General features: G+C 37.8%; 1 protein-coding gene across 2 annotated transcripts in view; it reads left to right on the top strand.

Moving 5' to 3' along the window:
• cntfr (ciliary neurotrophic factor receptor) overlaps positions 1–12020 on the top strand; it is a 192005-nt gene that overhangs the window by 65657 nt on the left and 114328 nt on the right. For both annotated transcript variants that reach the window (XM_059539326.1, XM_059539325.1), the window contains exon 2: positions 6367–6448. In XM_059539326.1, the coding sequence (XP_059395309.1) occupies positions 6367–6448 (82 nt within the window). The remainder of the gene's footprint in view (positions 1–6366; positions 6449–12020) is intronic.

The following is a 12020-nucleotide window of genomic DNA, read 5'->3' as shown; positions in this document are numbered from 1 at the left end:
AAACTAGGGTTAAATTAGTTGATTATGGACAAAAACAGGACTTGATCTGTCAGCATTTAAGTTCCCACCTCAAATACTCATGTACAATTGTTTGTATCTTTCTTTGTAAATTGCACCTACACTAACATTTCAGTCATTGGCAGTTTCTGGCCTGTTTGGTCCCCTGAAAAAAAAAGAAGAAAAAAAGAAAAAGAAAACTACACTGCCTGAGAACTGAATAAGTAGTGAGGTTTCACGGTTGACATCTGCCCGGCCCACGGACAGAAATGATCAGAGTAGGACAGAGCCTCTGTGGTATTTCGGTTTGAAGGACTCTTGGAGTCAAATAATTATTTTGCGAGAGGGCAAAAAAACGCCATGGCTTCAGGGCTAACCAACTGTCAGTTTCTTGATGCTCTCTTCTCCTTCTCTTATTTTTATATTTCTTTCTACTGACCTTCTCTTTAGAGCTCTTTTAAGAGATCCTCACATTGTGACTTTTCCACATTTCTTGCTCTATTTCTCATATCAGAATAACATCATAAACAATTGGCTTCAGTTTCAGTAGTCTGTCTGAGGTACAGGGGTGGCAGAGGCAGACCCTTGTACCACCACAGGGCATTCCACCCGCCAATTGCCAGCTGGAACCTTTGAACCCGAACTATCTGAATGGCTGACTCTGTCAAACATCTGTTTCTCTCCCAAGCACTGTTATTTTTATTTATAGACTTTGTTACATTTACAAATTAACCTTTTTCACCTGTGGCCATTTGTGATATGATTAAGCATAAATCCCATCCAATCAGAACAATGAGGTGCCAAGGATGGGTGGAGCAATAAAAGGCATTCTACTTTTTCATTGGACAGCCAGTTGGCTGATAATGAGCTGTGATCCATGGATCTTCCCAAAGCCTTTGGAGATTGAAAGTGCTGCCTTCGTCTGCATTTCTGTGGGGAGAAAGAGAGAAACAGTGTCCTAGACCATTAGCCTGTGCCCTGTATGACAAATGTCCTCTTTAGGCCAGTAAACCGATAGAAAAGGGATAATTACATCACAAGTCACAGATCACTGAGTCACTGTCAAGAGACCTCGTACCGCTCCTTCTTAGCAAAGACTGATGCATTCTGGGCCAACAGACATTAGCAAGAGTAATGCATGCAGAACTTATTCATTCCCAAAAATGAGATGGGAGTTTATGACTTCACTTGATGATATCAAAATGCTTTTTATAGCCAGTCCACTTGGTGGCCACCAAGGTACATTTTAGTCATTCAGGACCAGCTGCTTCAAAGGAACGCCTAAGATTTCCTAAGTTCTATGTCTAAAGGCCTAATGTCAAAATCCCCGTTTGTTTCCCGGAATGCTCAGTTAACCCCTTAAAATATATTTTAAGTACTGAGTGCTAGTACCTTAACACTTGCTCTTTTGTTTATCCATTGGTTAAATGATGTAAACAACACCATCCTTATCCAGTACTTCACAAACATACACAGTAAAGTCAGTACACACACACATAGACCTCTTACAGAGGGTAAACGCATCCTGTGTGCATTCCACCATAGGGTGACTGCTTATTTAGTCTCCCCATAATGTCCCATTTGGTTCAGTGTGGTTAGCACACAGGGTGGCCAGGGTAAGGACCAGGCCCAAAGCAGGAAGGGTCTATTCATGGGTGCTGCATTTTAAGGTCCTTGTGGAAAAAAAAGTAAATAGAGTTTTTTTAGCTCCTGCATAGAGCTCTGTTTATAGCTAGACGATTCTCTCTTTAATAACTCATTTAGAATATGAACTGCATATTTACTGCAAAGTGGGATTGTGGGTAAATACCAGGAGCACAATGTTTGCAGTGGGAATTTCTACTTGCATTTGCACAAGGGCTGATACATGTCATGTGTGATGAGTAATGGCAGAGAAAAATAGTGTAAAATCACCCCTAACAATCTGCATTACAGCCCATAAACCAATTCTGTTGATGACCTGCGAATTCACATTAGATAATATAGTCATAAAGTGCTTCTTTAATGGCACTGACAGCTGAATATTCATTGCATAGGTCCATCTGCACTATTTTATCATAAAATTGTTAAAGGTGCCATATGCATGCTAAACTCTTTATGCAGCATGCTTTAAAATACAGCTGTGTCAGCTTGGCATGTGGAACACAGTGGGTTCGTAGTTAGATTGCAAAAAGAGAATAGCCCAGCATAACTGAACACTGCATTGCATCCAAGCTGTAAGTAGATCAGTGATAAAGAATAGTGTCCAAGATAAAAAAACAAAAAAAAAAACACTAGTTTCAATCAAATATGCCACTTCATGGAAATTTTATGTTTGTGTTCATTTTGAATTTTATTTTATTTTTTAATAGATGCACCAACCAACTAAACACTGATCCAGTATTGATCGTTGGCCTGTTTTTAAAATAGCACCAGCACATCAGACGGCAGATCACAGCCCCCAGCCTTTGACAGGATTGACATTGCATTTTGCAGGCGATTAAGGGTGATGTGACAGGGTTGAAATGTCAGGGCTATTGGCTGTATGCATGCATGGCCAGGTGCCATGTGCACTGTTGCATGGTTGCTAATCTGAGATATCTCTGATACGACTGGATTAATGGAGGGAATTAGTGTCAGGAGGTGGCTTGGATGCAAGACTTTAATTACAGGATGTGACCTCAGAGTTTGTGTGTGTGTCAGTAAGAAGACTGAAGCCTTTGTAGAAAATTTATTGAGATTTTATCTTTGCATGTTCAGTCACATTTAGAGCTGAATATTGAATATTCATTATATATTTGGAATGGTTTTGCCGTAAATGCAAAATTGGGAATCATCATGAATATCACAATGATTTGAATGCAAGCTTTTTATTTGGCCATTAACATTCTTCAAGCTGTGTCATTAGACTAGATTCACAATCCTTTCTCGCGTCGTGACTGTGATTAAGACAGGGATGCTTTACCGCAGCATCTGATTTGAACCTCATTAGTTAAAAGGGCATTAAGGTTGGTAAGTTCAAATAAAATTCATAAATCTTTATTTATTGAATTTTTTATCTATGCAAATGTAAAAATGCTTTTATTTTGTTTCCCATGTATCAGTAATGATATTGAAATTAAAAAAATGATTTTCTATGTGTGTTAGTGAAGGTATAAGAATTTAACTGCATGCATGTCATGTTTAGCTATTTAAGCTAAATGCTTTAGTGTATGTCTCATCTTTGCAACTCTAGGGAGACAGTATTTGCTGTAAAAAAGCTTTGATGTGCTACTGAAGATTTTCAGAGTTCACTTTGTATTCAACATGTAGCCCAATCACCATATCATTAAGGCCACATTGATTCATATTGAAGAATGCCTTGGCAAGTTGAGAGATTTTTCAGGAGAAATAGTCAAAAAATAAAATAAAAAAAGATAATAAAAAGTGTTTGCGATTTCCGTCCATCTGTCAGTCAAAGGTGTGGCGGGATTTTCCTGGCTGGTACTGTTATGTGTTACTTCATACCTTCTTTGCGAGTATTCAGTTCAGGCTTTCCAATTTAAATGCAAATTTTACAGGACATCACAAGGAACCTGAGACGGGTGCAAAAAATCATTCGGCACCAACAATGAATTATATATTTTAATTAACCAGTGAGGGAAATGTGTCTATTCAGCAGCAATGGCCATAAATAAGAAATGAATAAATAAATAAAAAGACAGAAGATAAAGACGAGCAAAATGGGTCTCATTGAGCAGCATTATTATAAAATCTGCAGTGCCATGGGATGTCATTAAGAAAAGGACCCTGAGCTGTCAGATATCAAATGTATTGTATTCTAGTTTGATGGGATAAATGCTACTTATGGCCGCCAGAAAGAGGAGCATTTTTGAAGAACTGACAGAGAGATACAATTTTAATTTCACTCCTGTCAGTCCATTTTTTTTTTCTCAATTGCTAGAATAAATATGAAGTGTCAGTCAACAGACTAAAGTATTTCTCTGCTTTCCTCAAGAATCTCAACGGAATAGAGGGACGCTTTGGTTTTATGAGCAGTGATAATTAAAAAATGGAAAAGTGCTCTTCAAAATACTGAAAGTAATTCTGGATATACTTTAAATGTGGATATACTTATGAATTAATTTAATGTGAACGATTGATTAACTGTACCATCTATTATGCTGTGCAACAATATTTGAGCAATATCCAGACATATTCTTGATTTCAGAGGGTATATTGTCATCTCTATGTAAATGATGAGCTCATGTAATGTTTAAGATGGATTTTTGATGAGCGACACACAGAGACAAACAAATGCAAAGACATTATTTAGCGAGAATGTACAATATTGACTTTAGTCTATGAAATTGATCAAACAAAGAAAATAGTTTTCTCTCTTGCCTTCACACTTGTATGTATGTGAACCTTGTGTTTAGTGAGTAACGATGGCTGAGTAAATACAGCGTGTTGATAAAAGACAACCTAAGTATGCAGACCCATGAATCAGAAGATAATAAGTAGCTGACAAAAGCTAAATATCTACAATATTAAACACCCACATCAATAAAATTATTGTGCAAATATTATATGCACATCACTCCCACTTACATCTACGACGCCAGCCAAGACGAGGATGTTCTTGCCAGCAAAAACAATCAAGAACTTTTGCTGCAAGTGCGAGCTAGGTTCTCCACAATTAGTAGACGGTGTTGTGATTGCGATGTTAAATATATAAATAAAGTCTGTATACAATTCCTTTAGAAAGTTACCCTTCCTGTTAATGGGGCATGTTATAATTTCCTGTTTAACTTTAATGAATAACTACTGTTGGGATCATGGGACACAATTAAACAAGCGAGTATACAAAAAGCGAATGCTTGTATTCCATCCCAGGCTTTATGTGTGCATTCATCCAGAAGAAAGTTTTTTTTATTATTATTCTCCAGTTATGAATATTCCCTGTCTCGCTCTGATGAATGCCTCTCTTTGTGTTTGTTTTAACTGTGGGCTCTTTTTAATGTTTTACATTCTGGTGTGCTTAGGGAGACAAATTGATTTCCTGACCCTACAATGTGTTATTTTTGGTCTGGATTTCAAATGTTTTACTCTGAAGTCTTCCCATAGGAAAGAAAATCACCAAAGGGATCCTTTTAATATATCAATTATTTCTCCTCAACGTAAATGAGATTAAATGGAAGGCTACTCATATATTCCTAGATTCAGATTTCCCAGTAATCTCACAAATGTCACCATTATGGTTTTGATCTTAGCAATGTCTCAAACTGTGGTAAGATTAGCTAAGATATGAAAGTCTTTAATCAGAGATCTTATTATGAACTCAATTCACCAGTTTTTCCAAAACCAAACTTTAGCTACGCATTCTGCACCTAACAGCAGGCAAGGGAGTTTTTGAAACTCGGTTGAAAATGGTAATTATTTTTGCAATCCCTTTCTGTGCCACTTGTGGTGCAGAAATGACACACAGCACATTTAACTGAAACTGGAACTCTATTAAAGTTGATGTAAGTGATTTAAGCAAACTTACAATTCTTTGCTTGCTCCAACCACATGCCCTCTCTCCAAAATGTTGCCCTCCAAAAGCAAAGTCAGCTTAATGTCTCTCAAAAACCCATGAAAACTCAAAGTGATAAACAGGCCTAGAATATTTCTGAGTGTAGGCTGTCTTGCTGTTCACAGTCTAGGGCTGTCACAGACAGTTGAATTGATTGATCAAGACACATATTTCAATGATATATGCAAGGTAGTGGGGATATCTTGGCTGTTTGTTTGAGTGGCCAACAACATTGACTCAACCTGTGAGTTTGAAACTAAATATCCTCTCAGGTCTTGAAATGTGTGTTTCACAAAGACAAACAAGATACAAACGCATAGGGCCTACAATTGGAGGTACTTCAGGAACTTGGTTAGGAAACATTGTCCCAAGTTATGAAATAGCAATCATTGTTCAAAGAAAATTTAGTTAGATAAGAGTATAGTTTTTGACTGAAAAAGAAAGATAGAAGGCCAGATGGCGAGAGACTGTGAAGGACTTTATGATGGTCAATCCTGGATCCAAACAGTCTGGCATTGTCTTTCCTTCTTCCTATTTCTCATTTAGGTCTGTCTAGCCCACAGTTGGGCAGAGAGAATATCAGTCCCTGAGGACATTGATTCCACTGATGAGATGCTATAAAGTAGGGAAGAGAGAGAGAGATGGGGCGGGGAATCAGGAGGCAGAGACACTGAAAGAAAGAAAACAAGCGAGTGAGAGAGAGAGAGAGAGAGAGAGAGAGAGAGGGAGGGAGGGAAGGAGGAAACTGTCCTCATGCTATCTTGGCATTGGTGCCACCAAGTTTCTCTCGGGCAGGCCAGAAGCCTCACGATCTACCTCTGTGTGTGTCTCTGCAGATGGCCAACATTGTGACGTCCTTCTGCTGTGTGGTGCTTGCAGCCGTGGTGGTGGTTTATGCCCAAAGGCGCAGCCAGCAAGGTAAGTCTACAATTTGGATACTTCCTCCATCTGTTGCAGGTCTCCGTTGAATGTGTTTGTACAGTAGCAAGTCAATTTCATAATGAGATCCTTTAGATCTTTTCTAGATTACGGATCAGTTTGTTCTTTTCTTGGTTATGTGTCCTGTCTTATTTCTTTTTTACTTGTCATTTTCTTTGTGTCCCTCCTTCAATCTGTCTGTCGGAGTGGAACAGAGAAGTCACATTGTGAGCGGAGGGTCACTATCACCTGACTGTGGGGAGGGGTGTGTGTGTGAATGCTGTTTAACGCATGGCCTGGCTGCCCGGAGACACAGAGACTAGCCTGTCACTGGGTCAAAAACTAGAGCTCCAGAACAAAGCAATCCTCGGAGTGTGTATGAATGTGTCTAAGTTTGGACCAGACATGTTATCTTTCTGGCTGTGATAGGTTCTCTCATGCTTGGGTGAATAAGCAGCTATGTTGTTTCTGCGTTCCAATTCAGTGTCATTTTGTGATACAGCGGGGTGGAAGTGCTATCGATACATACTTGTGTCGTTGGAAGCTATTACTTTAAAGCTATTGTCATATTTTGAGTTCTTATTGTTCATATTGTGCCGTTTCCTAACCAGGTGTAACTCAAGTTTCCATCAACAAGTAATTTGTCTGTCCATGGTGAAGGCAAAACGCTACACAATCATAGCCAATCAGAACATATTTTATGGTGTTTGCATACTGGAGAAAGTGTTTGATGGAAAGGAATGCATACAATACATTTTAAGTGTTTGGAAAGAGTGAGAGTTTTAAATGAAGAAGGAAATGCTAATTGGATGAACTTAATGCAATTGCATTGCAGCAAAAGAGTTTGGTTGCATGACAAAAGTTCATACTTTAGTAGATTTTAGTGTTTAGTCCTGCTCTTGGATGACCACCTTGCACCAGAGTTTATCTACAGCTTTAGTTAAATTCACCTGAACCAACGAATCAAGATTTTATGGATAACTTAGAAACTTACTGGAAAGTGTGTTGGAGCTAAACCCTTTATGGATATTTGCCCTTTAGGATCAATATTTGGCACCCCTGCTCTATGTCCTTATGATGCCCTATATCATTTAAAATCAATAGATTCAAAACATTATCTGATGCAATGTGAACAACTTGACTCTAGTTTTGGGTAAAATGAAAAAAAAAAAAGTTGGAAGAGTTGCCATAAATGCAAAACAACCTTACTTTCGGGCTGTCAATGAACATGCTTCTACTGGACCTTCAATTCAAACTTGGGATGAGAATTAGATGAGATGTAGTGGTTAAAGACCTGGGCCCGGTTTTTCAAAAGGTTTAAGTCGGATAAAATTTATCCGGATTTAGTAATCCTTTTCTTGCGATACATGATCACGTAATCCAGCTTACTTCTGGAGCCAGTTTTTTAAAGCAACATCGGATTGGATCAATCTGATCCGGATAGGAACTTTTCAGGATAACCAAATCTGGATAACCAGTGCTGGATAACCAGTGCTCAAACAGGATAGGAAATCACAATGTAGAACTATAGATATGTAAAGAGCAACAAGTAGAATAGCCAGTGTGGGGTCTGAAAAAAAAAAACTAAAAACAAGAAAAACCTCACCCCATCCTCTTCCAGCAGTCCGCTCATCTGAGACCTACAACACAAACACTGTACATTGAGGATTTTTATAACAAGTATCAAGTATAGATGTATTGAATAAAAAAAAAGACTTAAATGTAAAAAAATATTTTCGATTGTGATGAATATATATATATCAATTAGTGACAGAATAAAATTTATTGTTTTTGGTCAATTTTGACAGCTGTTTGGGGGATTATTTTATGTGGCCAAACTCTTTCTACTTTGCTGTAGGTCTATACTGAAAGGCTGAATACGTTAAAGTCTACCTAATCACTGTAGCCTGACGGATGAACAAATAAAATTAAAACCTTATGAAAAAATAGGATATCTTGTAAGCTACTGCATGATCCAAATATAGTATTTTTTTATACATTTTTAAAGTTTTCATTACATTTTGGCCATGAAATCCACGCTGAATCCACCCTTCTGATGGGATTAGTTTAATTCAGATTTTTTGGATCAAATTGATCCAAATCCTACAAAAAAGTTCTAAAAAAACCCAAACTAAAGGTTTGATCCGGATCAAAACCAAGATTGGATTACGTGATCTAATCCGATTATGTAATCCGTTTTTTCTTTTGAAAAACACATTTTCAAGATTTGATCCAATCCGTGATCCAAAATCCTAGTGGATTACCTTTGAAAAACCGGGCACTGGTCTTTTACCGCCATTGTGACTGATCTAGAACAAGAGTACCCAAGCGCTGCTTTTAAACAGCCAACATACTGCAGAGTTTATTTCCAACTCTAATTAAACCCACCTGAACCAGCTAATCAAGGTCATGCAAGCAGGTGTGTTGGAGGAGGTTGAAGCTAAACTCTGCAGGTTGTTTGCCCTCCGAGAGCAGGACTGGGCACGCAGAACCTCTGTGTTTTTACAGAGGGACTCAATTGTACTATATATTGTACTTAAAGGCTACATCTACATAAATCCAGATACATTTGAAAATGGCGTTTTCATTTTAAAATGCTCTCCGTCCACATTAGCTTTTTCAAGCGTTTTCCAAAAGTGTCTCATCCACACAGAAACATCAGAAAACGTTAAATTAGCTTTTTCTGCATGTGTAAAGCCTAAAAAAAGCTCACTGCAGATTATACAAACGGAAAAGACATGAGACGTTTTCATTCAGTTTTTCTGACAGGAAATGTAATTTATTTTATTTACGAAAAGAACTCACCATTCACTGACTCATCCAGGTCGCACACAGTCACAATTGTATGTCTGATCTATAATGCAACTGCCCTCATATTTTGTCGCAAATAGCGATCGCGAGTAAATTTGCTTTCATCTTTTTTATAGGACTGTGATATAAAGAGTGTACAAAGCATCACATCTATAGCAATAGTGTGAAAGTGCAAAGCACATATGACGTGCACAATACCAGTATAAACACGGATATCTATTGGTATAATATGTGTCACGTGACTAAACCTGTGTCATCGTTTTTAAAAGCCTCCATTTTCACAGTCCACACCATATCATGAAAACAGCATTTTCAAATTTATCCACTTTGGAGAGCGTTTTCAAAAAGCTCAGTTTTCCTTGATAAAAACGCCATCTCATTGTGGAAGGAAGGCCAAAACGTAGAGAAAAAGATGCGTTTTCAAGCGAAAACGTATTAGTGTGGACATGGCCTAAGTCACTTTCAAAAGTACTGTCAGCTAAATGACTACTTACTAAAGAAGGATTGCTGACCCTACGCCAGGCAAAATTGCAGATGTAGCTTCATTTGGGAACACTGTTTGAAAGTGATAAAGCATCTTCTTGGATGTCTCATGCTGTTGTCATCCCCCCCATGCCACTGTGGCGGCCCATGTTTTGTTGAAGTGAGGCTCTCACTAAAGCTGATTACATTGCTATAATGCCTAGTCATTGGCATGCGTTTTTCTGGCAAGGCAGTTTGATAGAATGACGTCATGGTGGGAAGACATCACCACGCCATCCATCAGAAGTGCTGCATATCTGCTTCTTCGTGTTTTCTGATTGGTCAAATTGTGTTTAATCTAGACAGCAGTCATCACAAACACAAACCGTGCAGTGCCAGTCAAGCCTTTTGCATACGCACACACACTCAAAAGTGGCCAAAGCATCCTAATTCAGCTTCAGGTGGCTCTCTTCTCATGATCGTGCAAATGCAAGTAAATGCATTAGAGCTTTGTTAACCTTCCAAGTTGGGTTAGTGTAAAACAGGGGCTGTTGCTGGCCATCACTTTTAAGTAAAGTTGAAGACCAAATGACGCTCCAAACAAAGATTTCAGGTTCATATAATCTTGCCAATCACAAAGATTAGGGTGTAAACCCTGGTTTTGCCAAGAACGAAGTGTTCCTGTGTCAAAATATTTGTTTAGTCCCAGAAAAACATTCCAGGCAAGCAAACATAGTTTTAAGTCTATCTATAACCCGTGCCTAGACAATAACTACCTTACCTAAAAGAAGATTGAAATGATAGGTTAAGAATGCCATTTAAGCTCCATCACCTCCTGCATTCCATCTAAAAACGGATGCAGGATATTCCTAAAATGTCTGACTTCCAACATTCCACTTACTGGATGCTCTTGAATGGCATTATATTGTTAGCTTTGCAGGTGATTCAACAGAGAAGCATCCTGCCATCCTAACTGCACAAGATAAACAATTCTGTATAACGTTAGCAGATATACGATTATAAACATAGCGGATCATTTACAGTGTTTAACCCACCTGTCTCTGCAAACATTTGCTAAGTATGTTTAATAATCACACCATGCAGGTGTATTGATTCGTACCGTACACCCACATATCACACAATATTTTCAAGTTTCATTTTAAGTGGTTTTCTATTTCCTACTTTAAAGGAAATTCCTACCGAGCTGAATGGAACTCAGCATAAACCTAGAACTTATCTGATTAGTTGACCCAAGATGTTGATCAAAGATTATTTACAGTAAACCATCATTTTCCATGTGCTGTTACATCTTGTACACAGTTGAGTGTTTATGAGTACACTTCACTGACCATGAACTTATAAGTATGATTCATGTGCACTGAAACTGTGGACCCTATGATGAAGAAATGTATACACCACACAGTAGTCTATGCGCAAGATATAGCAGAAACGGAAAACTGAAGTGCAGTACACTTTCACCTTTTCGCATTATTCTTGAACATCATGCAGCCTAGATCAAATTGCAAATAATTTTGTATATATTTTATTCCATAACAGAAAGAGTAAAAAGTTCATTTAAAATTTGCATGGATTTGCACATGCTGTACACACTAACCACGGACACTGGAAAGTTCAATGCTGTGTAATTTTAATGTTTTTTTATTTTTATTTGGCTATTTGTCCTTTAATCGCTCTGAGTTTGCGTTAAGGAGGTGGGGCTTATCATCTGTGCACACAAACAGTAATGAGAGTTGTGTAAGAGCTTATTCATAATTTCCAAACAACTAAAATAAAGTAAAATACACAACTGACCACCAGTTCTGCATTGTTTTATCACTAATCATGATAAAACCCTGTTTATGTCACACGTGTTTGTGTGTAAATCAAAGCGTATATGAAGGAGATATCAAAATAGTTATTTTAATTATCCACAGGAGAGAACAGACACAACCAAACACAAATCCAAACATCAATAGCGGACAAAGCAAAAATCGAGAACACAGATTTCTAAATACTGGGAACGTAATCAGTGGGAAACAGAAACAGGTGAGGGGCTAATTAATTAACTAAACAAGAAAAGGAACATGACCAAATAAGGAAACTCAGTAAGAACAGAAGTCCATAACTGTGACAGTTTAGACATTTAGCTCATGTATATTTTGAGTATATTCAAATATATTTAGTAGTTAAATCACAATGAAGTATATTCTTACTTGAAGGCAATCTTGAAGAACGTAATTTTTACATTTTACACTACAGAAGTAGTTTTAATTTCTAAATACTAATTTGGTTATTTTTC

This window comes from Carassius carassius, chromosome 45 (genome assembly GCF_963082965.1).
Source record: "Carassius carassius chromosome 45, fCarCar2.1, whole genome shotgun sequence".
Lineage (NCBI taxonomy): Eukaryota > Metazoa > Chordata > Actinopteri > Cypriniformes > Cyprinidae > Carassius > Carassius carassius.
Note: the sequence above shows the minus strand (reverse complement) of the source record. Positions and strands in the feature narration are given on the sequence as shown.